Raw genomic sequence first — 19,471 nt, 5'->3', positions numbered from 1 at the left:
AGATTGTTATGTCATTCATCAAGAATTGTATCCCAAGGATGAAGAACAAAGCTCAGAAAAAGAACAGGAGGAAAACAGTAATGCAGATCAAAGGAAGAACAAGGAGCAAAAGAATGCAAAAAATAGCATAGCTGACATTAAGGAGTACAAAGGGACTAATTTTAACATAATGAAAGGGAAAGAAATAGCAGACAAGGTGCAGCCTGCAGAGGGCAATAATGATGATGGATTCAAGGAGAAGAAAGGAAAACAAAGGAATAACAGGCACTTTCATAGAGGTAGATATGATGAAAATGCTTGGAAACCAAAGGAGAATCAAACTCTGCAAAACAATCAATATGCAGCATTGCAGAACACAGATGAGGATATAATAGATGTGACTGATGTGCAGAAATCCTCAGATGTAGAAGTAAAGATGTCTGATGCTTTAAACTAGATTGTTACAGTGCAGCAAATTGTAGACAATAATGAGAAGGTCAAGGAAAAGCAGATGGAAGAATCAAAGGAAAAACAGATAGATGAATTAAAAAAAGTGGAGAGGATATGAGCAAAGGAATGGATTGAGAAGAATTTTGGTAAAAAACTCAATGATAAAGGGGAGATGATATCTCAGCAGGTGTCTAAGGTGACTTCAGGTACACTCAGTCAAGAAAAGGAACATGATTCAGAAGAAACTAGTGACATCTTAATCAACAAAAACCTAGAGAAAAAAACAACAAGTGTGGTGATATGCTGCAGGAGGATGATGATCATGAAGGGACTCCAATAGAGGAAGTGGAGGATAATCAAGGAAAAGAAAGACAAGAAGGTACAAGGCCACCAGAGAGTAATACTTCTGTCATCTTGCCTGTGGAACAAGTAGAGAATTCACAACATGGAAAGCATGAGGAGAAATAGGCCCAAGCTCATATCAATAGCGAAGATGAGGAAGATTTATCTCAGAACATTGATGATATAGCACAGGAGGCAGACTTATCCCCTAGAAGTGTGCAGAAATTGAAACAGGCAACAAATAAGCAAAAACCTGTCAGAAGTACCCGTATTCCAGTGGCAGGAGTTTCAACAAGGAGGAGTAAGAACAAAACTAATAATTCACAATGATAGACAAAGCTTTAATTTGGAATATTAGGTCAGTTAACACTCAGAAATCTTTTGAGAGGTTAATTGAACTAAAAAGGAGATATCATTGTTCTATCATAGGCCTAATGGAACCTTTTCAAGATCCTATTGCTATTGAAGAGTATAGAAGGAATTTAGGCTTTCAGAATTGCAAGGTGAATTGTTCAGGAAAAATCTAGATTTTTTGGACAGATGAATGGCTAGGTGTAGTTATATCTGAATCAGAATAGCAGGTTACTTTGAAACTAACTCACTCATCCTTGAATCAATCAGTGCTGGTGTCAGTAGTCTATGCTAAATGTTATAGACAGGAGAGGGAGGAGTTGTGGGAAGATATGGTAGCCTTGGAAAATCAGCAAGACCTTCCTTGGATAATAGGAGGGGATTTTAATGTCATAGTGTCTGATGAGGAAAAGCAAGGTGGCCATCCAGTCTCATCCAATGAGACTTTGGATTTTTCTACCTGTATACAAAGTTGTGGTTAGATTGATGTAGGATTAACTGGAAGTAAATTCACCTGGTGGAATGGGAGGACTGAAGACGATTGCATATTCAAAAGGTTAGATAGAATACTGGTGAATTAGCAAGTGCTAGATATCATGCCATCCACAGCAGTGACTCATATGATTAGACATGGTTCTGATCATGCACCACTACATCTTGAGTGTAACAGCAATGCACATCCTATTGTCAAATCTTTGAAGTTTCTTAACTTCTGGACAAAGCATCATACATTTATGGAGGTAGTAAAGGAGAATTGAACTGCTGATTTCTGTGAAAATCCATTCTATGTATTTCATCACAAGTTGAAGAAACTTAAAAGAGCATTGGTTCAATGGAGCAGGAACACATATGGGAATATATTTCAGCAGATTTCCACTATTGAAGATACTATAAAGGTGAAGGAGTTTCAGTTTAAAAATAATGCTTCAAGGGAGAATAGAATGTTGTTACATCAAGCACAGGCTGAACTAACCAGATTTTTACATTTGGAGGAAGAGTATTGGAAGCAGAAAGCTGGTATGAAATGGTTCAATGATGGAGATAGAAACACAAAATTCTTCCATCCATATATGAAGGGCCGGAGGAATAAATTAACTCTGAAAAGAATACAAGATCCTTCTGGTACATAGTTGGAAAATGAGGTAGATATTGGTTCTGAGGCAATCAGGTTCTTTGAGTCATAGTTTAGTGAAGAAAATTCAGGAGGGGATTATGCATTGCTGAAAAATCTTCCTAAATTGATAACTGAAGAACAGCAAAAGAATATGGAAGAGTTGCCATCTGAAAGTGAAGTAAAGGAAGCTGTGTTTTCACTCAATGGGGATAGTGCTAGTGGGCCTGATGGATTCACAGGACAGTTTTATCAGAAGTGTTGGGAGGTTATCAAGCTGGATGTGATTCAAATGGTTAGAGCTTTCTTTTGTGGATGTGAGATACCACAATTCATCACACATACTAATCTGGTTTTGTTACCAAAGAAGGAGGTGATTACTACTTTTAGTGATATGAGGCCTATCAGTCTCAGCTCTTTCTCCAACAAGATACTGTCAAAAATACTGCAGAATAGATTGGCAAAGGTTCTTCCTAATATTATTTCTCACAATCAGACAAGATTTGTGAAAGGAAGGAGCATTGCAGAAAACATATTACTGGCACAGGAGATCATCAGAGATATTAACTTGAAAGCTAAACATACTAATGTAGTGATCAAATTAGACATGGCAAAGGAATATGATAGACTTTCCTGGATTTGTTTGACTAAAGTATTGAGACAGTTTGGGTTTGGAGAGGTTCTCATTGATTTAGTTTGGAGATTTATTTCAAACAACTGGTATTCAGTATTAATCAATGGTCAAAGTCATGGTTTTTTCATATCAAGTAGGGGGTAAAACAAGGTGATCCACTTTCTCCTACCTTGTTCATTATAGCAGCAGAGGTCTTAACAAGGAGTCTGAATAAGTTACATGAGAAGCCAAGTTTCATAGGCTATGGAATGCCAAAATGGAGTCCTCAAATCAATCATCTATTATATGCTGATGACACAATATTATTCTGTTCTGGGGATGGATATTCTTTAAAGAAAATGATGAGGAGATTGAGGAATTATGAGGAGTCTTCAGGACAGCTGGTCAATACTGATAAAAGCTGTTACTATTTTCATCACAAGGTTTCAGCCAGAGTTAATAGCAGGATTAAAAGACATACTAAGATGAGAAATGGATCCTTTCCTTTCACATATTTAGGTTGTCCAGTGTTTTATGGAAGAAGGAAATTGATATATTATGAGGATCTGATCAAAAAAGTGATGAAAAGGATTCTATCTTGGCAAAACAGGCTGTTATCTTTTGGAGGTAGATATGTGCTGGTCAATCATGTGTTGCAAACCATGCCAGTATATTTACTATCAGCCATGAATCCTCCTTCTGGGGTGATAAAGCAACTGCACAAGATCTTTGCCAAATTCTTTTGGAGCAATACAGTAGGGGTGAAAAGCAAACATTGGGTGGCATGGGACAAATTATGTCTACCAAAAGATGAAGGAGGCATTGGTCTTAGATCACTAACTGATATATCTAAGGCTTTATTTGCTAAGTTGTGGTGGAACTTCAGATGTGGAAGAAGCTTATGGGGTAGCTACATGTTGAATAAATACTGCCAGAAATGGCATCCTATTATGGCAGTAGAGAGAGGAGGATCTCACACATGGAAGAAGATGGTAAATATAAGAGATGCAGTTGAGCTACAGATATTGTGGTATCTGAGAAATGGAACTTCAAGTTTCTGGTACGAGAATTAGACAAGGCTTGGAGCATTATATTATATTATTCCTGATGCTGCTAGAGAAGAAGAAATAGAGGTTAGACAGTTTGTGCAGAATGGGGAATGGAACATGGAACTGTTAACAGTCACTCTAGATCAGGAATTGGCTCAGCATATCAAAGAAAATATCAAAGTGCCAGTTGAAGAAGAGGATGATGAACCATGTTGGATGCTGGAAACAAATGGAAAATTCTCAGTTAAATCTGCATGGGAGTTTCTCAGACACAGAGAGAGCAAACAAATAAGTTATAAGTTCATGTGGGAGAAAGGGCTGCCAATAAAGATAAGTTTTTTCATGTGGAGAGTGTGGAAAGGGAGAATCTCTACAAATGATATATTAAAAAGGATGATGATCAATATACCATCAAGATGCTGGTGCTGTGAGGAGCATAAGGAGGAAACTGTAGGTCATTTATTTCTAACATCTTCCATAGCTGTCAAGTTATGGAAGTTCTTTGCTTCTTGTGCAGGTACCCCACAGATGGAGTTGGTCTACATCAAATGATCATGGCATGGTGGTCTACTGAGACAAAGCCAAAATTGCAGCCTATATATAGAGCAATGCCTGCAGTGATATGTGGTCATTATGGAAGAGAAGAAACTCCATTAAACATGGAGGATCAGTGTCCTTCTACAGACTGAAACAACAAGTACAACACATACTACATCAACTGACAAGGAAGAGATTCCCATGGCTGCAGAATGTATCTGGTGATTGGGAAACTATGCATCTCCACCTTAGTAAATATAAACCAAAAGTTTATTATGCTAAGGTGGTCTGGAGAATGCCACTTTCAGGGAGATTAAAATGCAATACAAATGGGGCAAGTAGAGGCAATCCTAGGCTCAGTTCATATGGTTTCTGCATCAGAGATAGTAATGGGGATTTGGTCTATGCTGAAGCACAACAAATGGGAATAGCAACAAACATGGAAGCTGAAACTGAGGCTCTAAAACAAGAATTGAAGTTCTGTAAAGAGCACAACTTTCAACAAGTTCAATTGGAGACTGATTCACTTATCCTCCTAAACATCTTACAAGATACATGGATCACTCCATGGGAACTGAGGAATTAGATTGAGGAGATCAAACAGGATACGAGAGCAATGCAGGTATAGATTAACCATATATTCAGAGAAGGCAACAGGTTGGCAGACTTTCTAGCAAACCAGGCTTTGGATCATGCAGGGATCAAAGTTCATGACTTTATACTCATGCCATCAGAAGGAAGAAAGATTCTCAATATGGACAAATTACAACTGCCTCAGCTGAGGATTAGAACAAGGAGGATTCAGCAGATTGATCATCAACAATGATACTACATATATGGATAATCATATGGTGTGTGCACAGACTTGGTCTATCATCAAATCTGACTCAACATGATCACAAAGAGCATACTAGTTTAGGCTCACAGGATAGAACTAGAGAACTGTCTCTTAGTTTTTTAATCTTAGCTAGTTCATATTATAGACATGCTGTAATAGACTGTTTTTTACATTATTCATTTATTAATAAAAAGTTCTAATATGCCTGGCCTGGTAGAACACAATTTATTAAAAAAAAGGGTATGAAGAAATGAGTAATGGAAATAATTTATTAATGTGCGTAGGATTTTTAGGAAAAAAATGGCAAATAGTAGCAATACTAAATTCAAGATTAAAGTAGATGATGTAGTAGAAGTAATAGGAAATAGAGGAATAAAGCTGATAAAATCCATAAAAATAAATCCTGAAGAATATGCAGGATTAGAATGGAATTTAGAAGATTTTATTAAGAAAAAGATATTAAAACTAGAATCTCATTTAAAGTATACTAATTCTAGAGGAGAAACTTCAATTAGATTCACAGACTATAATTACACAACCCAGCTAGATTTAGATGAAGAAAGCACACTAGAAGAGAATGAATCTGAAATGATGAATAACGAAATAATACAAGAAGACTTTGAAGTAGACATAACCATAGAAAAAGTAAGAGAAATTCATAAAAAAGATAAAAACAAGAATTTCAAATGTTAAGAATGTAAAGTAGGAAATTTAACATTAGAGGAGACTATAGAACATTTTAAAAAATGTGAACTTAGAACAGATAATTGGGGATACAGAGCAGAAAGCATTTCACAGAAGAAATCAGAAAATTTTGATAAACTTTTAGCTGAAATACAAGAAAGTAATGAAGAAATAGAACTAAACTCCATAATAAGTCAAAAAGAATTAATGGAATCAACCAGTTCTAGCCCATTTCAAAGAACAATTGAACAACCATTTACAGTAGATAATAGTACAGGGAATGTGCCTCGAAGAAGAGTTTTTATAATAGGAGAAGTATCAACAGAAAATATAAAACCAGCAGGAAAAAGAATGCCTATAGAAGAACCAATTAGGTTACAAGAAGGAGGTAGTAAAGGTAAAATACTAAATATAGCAGCCCACGATCCACAAATGGAGAACTCAGCAATAGACCTTTAGAAAGGAATAGTAGTAGCAGATTATGTAAAAACCTATTCGGATTCAGATACAGAAACAATGTATAAATATTTAGAGACTTTCCTAGGAGAATCGTCAAAGGTATTATGGGAAGTATATAAGTCAAAATTCCCACATGAATTTCAAGCTTTGGTAGCCATGGGAGCAAATCCCTATAATTTTACCAATAAGGTACATACTTTAATTAAAAGAGAAGACCCAAATAGTGGATTAATAGCATTACAAAGAAATGCTATCACGACCCTATTTAGGATCCCGCGAGTACCTACCTTTCCCACCTCGGTAGGCGAACCCTCAATCGAATAACACATCAACCAAGTAAAGACAAACCATTCAATCTAGTAAATATTATAATTAACAGCGGAACATCAATTTATTTAATAAACTCAAGATTGAAAATGATTACAACAGTTAAATAGTTACAGACTCATTCCGACTTCCCACGACCTGGTCTAGACTAGTACATGAGTGACTAATATAAAACTGAATATGGAATACAACTCTAGGACTAATCCTCCATCCCGGAATGAAGTGGGAGGAGATCTTCAAGATAGGTACCGTGCATCTCCCAACGTACCGCAATCAATCACCTGAAACACTCTACACCCTAAAAGGGGTGTAGCAAGAGCAGCATCAGTACAATCAACACGTACTGAGTAAGTATCATAGGCCGACAATGGTTAGAAACACATATCAGTAAAAGAATTCATAATAAGCAAGATAAACAGCTAGATCAATACTATACATCTATTTACTACATGCTATAACATCAGGACTCTTAACTCATGCAAACCCTTCTCTAATAACCACTGGTCACTTTCATAACAATCTTACGCTGGTCATATACCATTATGTCATTCATTCTTAGCACAGGAGTCTACTCATCATTAAGGTATTCTTTACTCTATATTTTTCGGTAAGACAAATGTATAACTGATCCTATGAACGATCTAAGAGATAAATCAATAGGTATAATGCAACTGAATATGTAATCAAGTACACGTCATCACCTAGGTAGAACATCTAAACCCAATTATGCCAAGTTTCGATAGGTCCAATCTGAATCCAATACCACACGTAAGCACTAAGTCATCACAATGTAAACCATAATGCAATGCAATGCAATAATGTATGAATGCGATGCAATGCAATGCCAAGCAAATGTTGTGTACACATGCACTCCGAATGGAAATATTGACATCTCGGTAGCATAACCCAAGGTGACTCGCGAAGTCTAAGTGCCACTCGTCCCGGATCTTTGCCCAACAGACAGACGAGACCCCAAATCTTTGCCCACAGGGGGTTCTCACCGGCACCACCCTGGGGGACTCGCGGAGTCCATGCACTCACTCAATCTACGATTCCGGAACTAACATCGGATTTCAGACTCTTACGTCACTCTCATTTAAAAAACTAGCCCAGCTCATCACAATGTTTCATCAAGTACCAACAATGTCTCAACAGTATATCATGAAGGATAAGAGTGCATGCAATGCATGTATCAACATTAATAATCAGATCAATAACACAAGTACCAACGAAGGGGTACACCAACAATATCATGAAAACTACACAAGTCATGTAGAATTCTAACCTCGTATCAAAACCAACCCGAAAGATACTATAGTATCACAATAAAAAAGGAACCATAGATTCCAATATTTACTAAAAGCACGTGGCATCAAGCCAACACAATAGGACAACAAATCACAACATAATCTTACCACTTTCCCTTTTTCTGTCTATCCATCATTACAATATGATAATTTCACTTCCTACTTACATGACAATACTACTACCAATCTAGAATTAATATACAATCCTTGGTACATTTTATCCGCCCAATGTCGATTAGGTCCACTATAATAGCATAGCACAATCTAGGCACATCTTACAGAAATTCTCACTCAAACCATAGAAAAGTATGAATCAACCACTTCGTCCAAGTCACATGGAAACCACCGATACTCAAGGAAACCAATTCAAACATCCTAAGGAATCTACAGGCCACAAGCCCGAACACACAAATCACACAACAATACCATACTATGGATCCATCCCAAATCTCCAACTCCTACACATGCATTCTCCGTTCCTTCTAATACATGAATATGAGAAACTAATCGGAGTCTTTCAAAAGGAAAGTCGTATCCTACCTCAAGGCCGAGCGGGTGCGACGAGCATCTGTTGATTCTTCAATATTATAATCATGTCGTAATCCGCACGAAGGAACTTGAGATAAACATGATACCCAAGAATAGAAATCATCATTAGAACCCTTATAGGAGATTTCAGATTAATAAGGAAGGTTTGGGAACTTAGTCTATCTCTAGATTTCATTCGTAACAACACTAGGTGATTTATCAACCTTTTTCCATGAATAAGCTCTGCTATTTTAAGCCATTAGCTAGGTAAAGTTACCATTTTTAAGCTTATCTTTAAGATATCCATTTTCAAGATTTATGGAAGAGACCCATTTAAAAACTTGTAAGGAAATGAGAAATTAGTTTCGAACCATTCTAGGGTGATGAACAAAAGGGAATGATTCAATGAAATCCATAATAAGAGCAACTAACTAATCATCTCTTTAGGTCCAGGAAATTGTGATATCCATTTTTGTGGTTTCTAAATGAGGGATTTTTAATAAGAATTACAACCCCATATAGCTAAAAAAAAAGCTTTAGAAATGCCAAATAAATTAGATAATATTAAGGAATTACAAAAATTCCTAGGAATAGTAAATTATGCCAGGAATTTTATAAATGACTTAGGAAAAATAACAAGACCTTTATACTCTAAGACAGGTTCTACGGGGCAGAAGCATTTTAACACAGAAGATACTAAATTAGTACAAAAAATTAAAGAAAAAAAATAAAAAATACCCCTGACCTAAACATGCCATTAGAAACAGATTATTTAATCATAGAATCGATGATAGTTTTGAAGGATGGGGCGCAGTGTTAAAAGCAAGACCTAATAAATATAGTAATAAAAGAGAAGAAAAAATATGTGTCTACCAAAGTGGAAAGTACAAAGAAAAAGACAATATGAGTAGTATAGATGCAGAAATATTAGCTGTAATTTACGGACTGAATAGTTTTAGGTTATATATTTAAAATAAATCAGAAATATTAATTACAACTGATTGCGAGGCCATAGTTAAATTTCGTCAAAAATAAATGATAAAAATAGAAGTCGAAGAAGATGGTTGAATTTTATAGATAATATCTCAATTTATAATTTGATTTTTGAACATGTTAAAGGAAAGGATAATAACTTAGTAGACCAGTTAAGTGCGTTAAAAATTACTGTTAACTAATAAAATTGTTCTATATTAACAGCATGAGACCAACAATTCCAAAGACTGCAGACAAGGGAAAAGGCATCCAAGCCTCACCCCCAGACACTTATATGCAGACAGTATTAGGTAATCTCCATTTTAGACCACAAGCTTCTGTAGGAGATACTATTATAGACAGAATATGGTTTGGGAAGCATAACTTGATAGCTTTTCCACCTTCAAACATGACTTTTAGAAAATTAGCAGAATGTGTAATAGACAGACAACAAAAGTGTTTAGTAGACAATTTATGGATAGCATATAATAAAAAAAAAACATAAAGTATTTTATAGCAACTTTAAATGCTCTATGCCAATATTTTACAGACAAAAATCAAGAGAAAAGATTTAAATATTATGTTGTAATACATGGCAAGAGCAACTACATTTTTTAAACTTGGCCAGAAGTTATAGATTCAATTAAAGATATAGAAAAACCTCTTTTTAAAGGTTTTAATGATTTTACAGAAGCATTAGACTATGCTAGGGGAATATTAGGGCCAAATTACTATATTTCTCAAGCATTAGACAAAATCCAGAAAAAAACACTCAATACAAGATCCAAAAACACACGGACAAAGTGATCTTCTGTGACCATTGCTCCTCCATGACTGAGGCATTCCAAAGACTAAACTAGAAGAATGAGACATTGATACAAGAAAAAACAAGACTCAAGGGGCAAGTGAGGATGTTAGAACACAGACTCCAGGCTATAAAGTTCAAGCTAGCCCAATCACAGAGTTTTCCATCTCAAGACAAAATTGATGAGACGGGTGTGCATTCCCAATGAATGTAGTAAAATCCACTGTATCAGATAGAGATACAGCTAGTCTGGTTCAAACGGTAGCCGGTAAAGACTCATCAAATCCGTTAATGGCTGTCACTTTGCCAAAAAGTGAAGATGAAGCCTGTTCATCACTTCAGACCAGACGAAGACTACCCAGAGCATTGACAGAAGGAGAAATTTTGAAAAAGAAAAGCTAATTGTCTAAAAATAAAATAAATGAAAAAATAGAAGACATAGTGTCACTGTCACGACCCGACTAGGGGCCGTGACGGGTACCCGAGGCTAGCCACTGAGCACCACTCATTTCCTTATTCGTCATAGTCATTATGCAATTCTTTACCATTCATATACTCATAATCATAAGACAACCATTTTTCATTTAAAAACATAATTAATTTTATATACATAAGCCCTTCGGCTACCAAAATAATAATATACATATACAGTCATAGCATCGTGAGACCATAGTACCCACACATGTGTATCTACGAGCCTCTACTTAGAGTACTGGACATATGGACGGGACAAGGCCCCGTCGTGCCCAAAATACATATACATATATATATATATACATAAAAGGATAAACCCCGTTAGCACCTCCGGAATAATAGAGTGCTCCTGAAAATCTGCTGATAGCTCCTATGGGTCTGCGCCGTCTCCCTGTCTACCTGTGGGCATGGACACAGCATCCAAAGAAAATGGACGTCAGTACGAATATTGTACTGAGTATGTAAGGCATGACAGAAATAAACATAATAGAGAAATCATAAGTCATAAGGTGAAGGCAAGACCTGCGTGACCTTTAAGAATGGATACATTTCATACATATATCACATATACGTAATCATCGTACATGAATCATCATAGTGTATACATTATGATGTCATATAATTCATCATCGTAGTACCGTATCTGCTCATACACATAAAACACTATCCGTATTCGGCCATATAGGGGCTCGACAATATCCGTATTCGGCCACGTAGTGGCTCGACAGTATCCGTATTCGGCCACGTAATGGCTCGACAATATCACATACATATCTTCCGTATTCGGCCACGTAGTGGCTCGACCATATCACATACATCATAACAAGGATCGGTATATCTCATCATCATCATTGTCATCACATACATCTTATAAGTGTATCGTAACCTTTCATTAATGCATACATTTAAATTTAAAGACAATCTATGAAAATCATATCATATTCGTAGCATGGACTTCGTATGAATATCGTAGGATAGACTTCATAATCTCTAGGCATAAGCTCAACACTATCACTATCATTTATATAGCATATCTCTTACCTTTATCTCATATGAAATCCTCTATGAACATAGACTCGTAACTTTGTGGAACATTGGTCATAGGGCATGGATTAAGGCTTATGGACAATCTATAACAATGTCGAGGTGACGTAAGGTCGAGAACCCCCGATTACATTATGGAGCATTCATAGGTATTCTGCCTCACCTTCAAGGAATTAGTATATAAGGTGAGTGTATACAACAAGCAACACCAATAGATCATAGTTAATGTCGTTAGCTTTGTAGAAACATTATACCATGAACTCTAGAATCTTTATACTTAAGCTTATCATCTTCATTATCGTGCTCATAACATGTCTCTTATCCTTATCTCACGTAGCTATTTATGAACATAAGCTCTTAGTTCCGGAATATAAAGAAGCCATGGAAATGTAGGGAACATAATATCCTAGAAGTTACGTAAGGATCATTAGCTTCATAGTCATCGCTCCTTGCTTTAGAATTTCTATCAATGTTGACTCATAGTTCCCGGAATGTAAGAAAGTCATGGAGAGGTAGGGGAATAATATCATAAGAATCGTATAAGGTTTGCCATCTTCATAGGAATGTCGTTCATGAGCTTTAGGACTCCTAGACATAGATTCATCATCAATATTGTCATGCTCGTAACGTGTCTCTTTTCTTTATCTTGTATGAAGCTTTTTATAGTCGTCGACTCATAGTTTTCGATATGTAGGAAAAATCATGAAGAAGGAAGGGATACCATATCATAGGATTCATGCCTTGGAAAGAAAGGACTAGCCTTACATACCTTTTCCTTTAGCTATTCTACCGCTTGATCGTTCTCCTTCAATGCTCGCGTTCCTACCTTCAAGGGAGTTCGTATTAACATTAGTTAAACGATCACTTAAACGTGCTTACTAAAGCTAAAGAAAATTGGACAACATTTCCTTTGTTTCTACTACTTTCTCCATATTATATTTCAACTCCCAAACATCAATAATAACATTTATAATATCATCGTCATTATTCAATTCCTACAATTTACTCTCATGGTCATCCATAGTCATAATCATACTACAACTTTATATTCATTCTCATCTAAAGTTTCTCTCATACTCCTAACATCATTCATAACGTGATTACAATCTCAACATATCAAGATTCATGATTCATATTAATCTACTATTCACAATTGCCACTATTCTCATCTTTTGTAATTCATTTTCCATTTTCTTCCATAATCCAAGTGTTTCAACTTTTCCTTACCTTAAACAACATGGAATAATCATGAAACTCATCTTTGAATGCGTAGGAACGGGTTTTGGTTGACAATACTTCTCTTAGAGAAAGCCCTAGCTTCAACTTCCAAAGGATTCTTGACTTAGATGGACCCTAGTGAGCTTTATGCACTTGACCCACTTGAATTCTTGATATTGATCTTTGTTTTCCTTTGTATTCTTGTAGATGAAGTATGTGGAACCTTCTAGAGGTCTTGAGAGAGATGAAGAAGTGTGTGGAAATGAAATTAATGAAGTGGAATCACATTTATATAATTGAACTTACTCAGCCCGTCGGGATTTCCACGGACACTTGTACGGTCAGTGGAATATTGTACGGTTTGTACAACTAGTCGTGGTTCACCACAGGAAACCATCATTTCTGTTGGGTATTATACGGACCAGTGTACGGTCCGTGAAAAGTTTCACAGTCAATGAAAGTGGTCGTGGTTCACCACCATGGAATACTTAGTTGCTGTTGAGTTATACGGACCATTATACGGTCCGTATAACATTCCACGGGCCGTATAACATGGTCGTGTAACTCACAGTTTTTCCGAAGTTGTTCTCGTCATTTCGTTTGATCTCCAATCCTTATACAACCTTCTTAACACCTGTTTAATACTTCATTAATGATCTAAACATCCCTATAACTCGTCCTCAAGACCTTACCAAACAATTCTTAACGCAATAATTTACATACTCCACTTATTCTCATCAATCCTTATTCTATCAATTCATATAGCTTCAAGATCTTAACGTACGCATTCTAAGACCACTAATTATCCATCTAATAATCTTAAGAACTTCTTGTTATCCTTAAGCCCGTAGTAGTTCACTGACTACGCGACGACATGAAATTTCCAAGGTGTAATAGTCACGACCCATTCCGGGGTCGTGCGGGAACCTACCTTTCCCACCTCGGTAGGCGAACCATCTCATTGAATATACATCAATTAATTAAAGGCGATTAATTTAAATCAATAGATACTTAGAAATTTAGCAGAAGCTTCATAGAACATGAAATAAACTCAAGATTTAATATAATTACAACGATGTAACAAATACAGGCTCGATTCAACTTCCCATGACCTGGTCTAGACTAGTACAAGAGCGACTAATGATTTCAGATTACAACGACATTCTAAGACTCAAGCTCTGTCCCTAAATGAAATGGGAGGAGGTCTTGCAGATAGGCACCGCGTATTTCCACATATGCTTCGATCACTCACCTGAAACAAATCTACACCCCAAAAACGGTGTAGCAAGTGCAATCTCAGTACAACCACACGTACTGAGTAAGTATCATAGGCCGACAATGGTTAGTAACACATATCAATAAAAGAATTCACAGATAAACATGATAACAACTCAATCAAGTCATACAACTATCTACCACACACTGTATATCAATACCCTGAAGCATTAATTTCACTCTAATGATTCACCAATTAAACTCACAACGATATCGGATCTCATATATCATTAAATCGATATTTTCCACTTTCTTAAATTAGGAACACGAATATCACCCTACACTCAAAATACCTCGTCACAACTCATTTTGGACTCAATCACAATCATTGGTACGTTTTATCCTCCCATTCATCCACTAAATTCACTATTAATGGCATAACATAATAATCATACATTCCAGGAGTTTCTCATCATTAGACATACAATAGGTTTCACCCGCTACTTCCAAGTCACATATATCCACCGATATTAATGAAAAACCACATCAAACAACGTAAGGAATCTACAGGCCACAAGCCCGAACACACAAATCACACAATAATACCATCCTAAGATTCCATCCCAAATCTCCAATTCCTATATATGCATTCTCCCTTCCTTCTAATACACGAAAATATGAAACTAACCGGAGTCTACCGAAAGGGAAGCCATAACCTACCTGGCAGCCGAAAAGGTGGCACGAACCCACACGTTGCCTTGCCTTTCGAAGCGTCTCCAAATAACCAAAATCTATCACATGTGAATTCTATGTAAGAAACCATGAATAATGATACCTATATTGGATACTTTCTATTCGGGTCAAATTCCAACCCTTAATTTAGGAAAAACGGGTCTCAAGGCCAAAACGGTAATTTTATGACCAAAATACCAAATTCAATACCAAAAGGGAAAACCCCATTACTTAAACATAGTAATACGCAATCAATTTTTAAAATCATCATTGTTAAGAAAACCCTCGAATTTGGGTTGAAGAACCCTAGGTTTTGCATAGAGATTTTTGGAAGAGGAAGGGTTTTACAAAGCCAAAATGATGGATTAATTAATGAAAACTATTAAGCATGAGATTTATACCTTACCCATAGGAACCATCTTGATAAATAAGCAAGAATCCATTAATCCCCAAGCTTCCAAGAGAGAAGGTATCCTAAATGAGGTCCAAATCCGATATAGTCTCCGTTTTTCCTCTATTTTTGTGCCAAGATGACCTGAAAATGCTGAATGGATGGCACCATTGGATTCCTCATAAAATTTCATTATATTTTGGATTTTGAATCGCCTCATTTGAACTTAAAATGAGGGAGATATGAGGGTTTTTATATTGGACCCGACTTTAGTTTTTAGCGGGACCGCCGCAGCAGCAACCACTACCGCTACAGCAGTCAAACTGCTGCAGCGGCCCCCAAAGGACTCTGTAACGATGCTGCCCCAGTGGTAAAGGGTCCGCTGGAGCGGTCACCAGACACCAGATGACCCGGTCTTTCGGTGTTTCGCCCTGGAACTCCGAAAGCTCATCCGGAACCCGATTTTGACAAACCAAATATGTAGACTTATGTAAAAACGCGCTACGAACTCATTCGCGCACTCAAAATTCCAAACGGAGATACTTATGAATAAGTCAACTCCCAAGCGGCCAAAAACCAACTTTCCAACCAAATTTTTGATAATCATTTGAGGTCTGATTTCAACAAAAGAAATATGCATCCACATGTAAAAACACGCTACGAATACACCCGTGACCTCGGATTTCCCAACGGAGATACCGTTGACTAAGTCAACTCCCAAACCTCAATAGCCATTCCCAAACCAAGTTCCAAAATGCACCCGAGCGCATTGGGAGCCGAACCGGTCCCACCAATGCGTCATAAATCAGTCTATGAACCTCTCGGAATCGATGGATCTCCGAATGAAATCCGTACACCCAAAATTCAACTCCCGGTCAAACTATATTTGCTTAAAGCCAATTTTTTCTAGAAAACATCCCAAAGCCCAAAACGATGCCTAGGAGGTCATGCCAACTATATTCTCGGGTGAAAATAGTTCTAACGAGACTTAGAAACTGGTCAACGAGGGCAAAAACGAACGAATCACGATAACGAGAAAATAGGTCGTTACATCAGATACCAATTAAACAGTCGCTCGTCCTCGAGCGAAGAACGAGTGTAGGAAAATCTTACGGTAACCAAGGAAATCATATCACGACCAATAATAAGCTCTTACAATAAGAAGCAAACCTCTCACCGCAATTCGTTCGCACTTAGCCAAAAGACCCAATTACCATGTTTCTAAAACACACAACGGATCTCTCATAGATAAATCAAATAGCACGAACCTTTAGACATAACTAATCATAAAACATTCAGAACTGATAAGATATTCAGAGCAAGTCGCTCCTTGAATCACAATTTCTTAGAAGTACACAATACAAATGTTACACCTCGGAAAAGTCCTCGTACATGTACAATGGATAGACCAACGAAGGGTATGATTGTGCGATGTTTTACTAAGTAGGGAATGACGATTCATGAATTTTTGGAAATAAGAAAGTTGTAGAATTTCAATTCAGCCAGTGGTCGTAAAACAGAATACGGCCCGTAAAGTGATTTACGGTCGTATACTGCCATCGTCCTCCAACGTTAAAAAAAATTTCAAACTTTCTGTCCAAAGTTTAAATGGTAAAATACGACCCAGTTTACGGACTGTAAACTGAAATACGGCCCGTAAACTATGGTCGTAAACCATCATGACTTCCAGCAAACCTTTCTGTTTTTGATATGCTTAAATACGACCACGTTATACGGCCCGTAAACTAGTATACGGTCCGTAAACTGTGGTTTACAACCACTGTACACCCCGATGATTGTTCATTAAAAATCAGATTTTATGATTATTATAAGTGACTTTCTCATTCATTTTCATTCATATTTTATCTACAACCTTCAAGAACCCTCTAGAACTTATCCAAACATTTCATCCACAAAATTTAAGAGAATCAAAGGGAGATCAAGATCAACAATACCAAATCCATGAAACATAGTGTGTGAAACTCAAGTGAAGTTCATCCAAACCAAGAAATTCCAAGGAAGGAAAAATTGGGTTTTGAGGAAGGAGGAAGAACTCCACTCTAGGCTTATTCCACCACCATCTAAGGTAAGTTTTATGACTTTAGCATGTTGTTTAAGGTCTTGGAAAGCTAAGATGCTTGAATTGTAGAAAGACATGGAAAATGGGTCTTAAATGTGGAGAAAATAAAGAAGAATGGTGGATTTTGCTCAAAGTATATGAATGACGATTGTAGATACGATATTGTGAAGTGCTGTTGTAAATGTTTGGGAGTTGATATAGACTATGAGAAAAGTAGTATAAATAAAGGAAGGGCTGCCCAATTTTTCTCTAGAAATAGTGACGCATTCCCATAGTCGATTAACTAACGTCAATACGAATTCTTTCGTGAAGGTAGCGATGTGGCCTTAAAGGAGAGCAAGTGAACGATAGCTTAGCTAAACGACAAAGGTATGTGAGGCTACTCCTTTCTTTCTAATGGCATGAATCCTATGGCATAAATTTCTCTCTTATCCATGAATCCCTCATGTTCCGAAAGATATGAGTCTATGTCCAGAATTAGCTACACAAGGCAATGAGTTAAGTATAGAGATGCTAAGATGTATGATGTAATCTCCCGTTTATACTCACCTTATAAGCTAGTTCCTTCAAGGTGAGACAGATTAGCGATGAAAGCTCCATAATGGAATCGAGGGTTCACGACCTTACGTCACCTCGATGGAATATAGTTATTCTAGAGGCCTTATGCATGTACGATGATAAGCATATTTTGACAAGCATATTATTATAAGTATTTTATGATGAGCATGTTATAATCATATTACACCGGGCCTAGTTGGCCGGGAAGTCACCGCGAAAGCGGGCAGCTTATACGATACACCATGGCCAGTTGGCATGGGCAGACACCACTAGTGGGCGACATGAGATGGTACCCCGGACGCGGGCTAATGTTACTGATTATCACACCGCACCTATATGGTCGGGCAGTTTATATATATATGATATGCATACATGGGATGATGATAAGCTTAAAAGTAAGTCAGCATGCATTACTTTTCATGTAATTCCCAGTCAGGTACAGTTGCTCCATACTTGATGCCTCCCTTGTTTCCTTGATGCATTATTATTGTTCATGCCTCTCATACTCAGTACAATATTTGTATTGTCGTCCGTTTTCTTTGGACGTTGTGTTCATGCCCACAGGCAGACAGGGAGGTGAGCTCGATCCAGATCCTTAGTAGCTGCCAGCTGATTGCGAGCACTCCATTGTCCGGAGGTGCTCATGATTATTCTCTTGGTATATGTATATTTTGGGCATGGTGGAGTCTTGTTCCACCTATATGTATAGTATGTCAGTAGAGGCTCGTAGATGCGAAGTGTGGGTAGATGGTCTCACGAGAGGCTTTTATGTATGTGTATGTATTATTTTGATGGCCGAGAGGCTTATGTATATAAAAGTATTTTTATTTTCTCAAATGAAAAGATGATCTTCTTATGTCCTAAGCATGAATTGATAAAAGAGCTTTAAACGGGTAAGGTGAGTAGCAGAACGAGTGGTGCTCGGTGGCTAGGCCCGGGTACCCGTCACGGCCCCTAGCTGGGTCGTGAAAAAAGTGGTATCAGAGTAGTTCGACCTAGGAAGTGTCTACGAGCTGTGTCTAGTAGAGTCTTGTTTATGGTGTGTTGCGCGCCACATCAATAAACAGGAGGCTACAGGGCATTTAGGAAAAATGACCATTCTTCTTCTATGAGATCGTGCGATAGAGTCATGTGTAAGATTTTATCCTCCCTAATAGTGCGTTATGATTTCAGAATGCTGCCAAAGGGGAAAGCTACAGCCACCCGGAAGGGCAAGACGACGACAAAGAGGCGGGTAAAAAGAGAACCTCCAATGAATATAGAAGAAGGCGAATCGCATAACGAGGCCTTGTCCAATACTTATTCTACCCCGCCCGATGTGGGAGAGAAAGGAGGAGCTCCAGCTCCAATCCCTCTGCCGGCTGCTTCGGGTCAACAAATAACCGAGGCCATTCAGCTATTGACACA

At 37.4% G+C, this 19,471-nt stretch overlaps 1 protein-coding gene and 1 pseudogene across 1 annotated transcript; one reads left to right on the top strand and one right to left on the bottom strand.

Moving 5' to 3' along the window:
- Positions 1-729: 729 nt before the first annotated feature.
- LOC132628743 (uncharacterized) lies at positions 730-4,584 on the top strand. Its single transcript, XM_060344506.1, has 10 exons — positions 730-858; positions 964-1,072; positions 1,201-1,274; positions 1,431-1,550; positions 1,605-1,678; positions 1,964-2,244; positions 2,326-2,912; positions 3,005-3,838; positions 3,920-4,317; positions 4,413-4,584. The coding sequence occupies exons 1-10, from the start codon at positions 730-732 to the stop codon at positions 4,582-4,584; spliced, it is 2,778 nt and encodes a 925-aa protein (XP_060200489.1).
- A 1,603-nt stretch (positions 4,585-6,187) lies between these two features.
- The window catches only part of LOC132628741 (uncharacterized), a 28,242-nt pseudogene continuing 14,958 nt past the window's right edge, over positions 6,188-19,471 (bottom strand).

This window comes from Lycium barbarum, chromosome 2 (genome assembly GCF_019175385.1).
Source record: "Lycium barbarum isolate Lr01 chromosome 2, ASM1917538v2, whole genome shotgun sequence".
NCBI lineage: Eukaryota > Viridiplantae > Streptophyta > Magnoliopsida > Solanales > Solanaceae > Lycium > Lycium barbarum.
The sequence above is the reverse complement of the archived record's forward strand: the minus strand, read 5'-3'. Positions and strand labels throughout refer to the sequence as shown.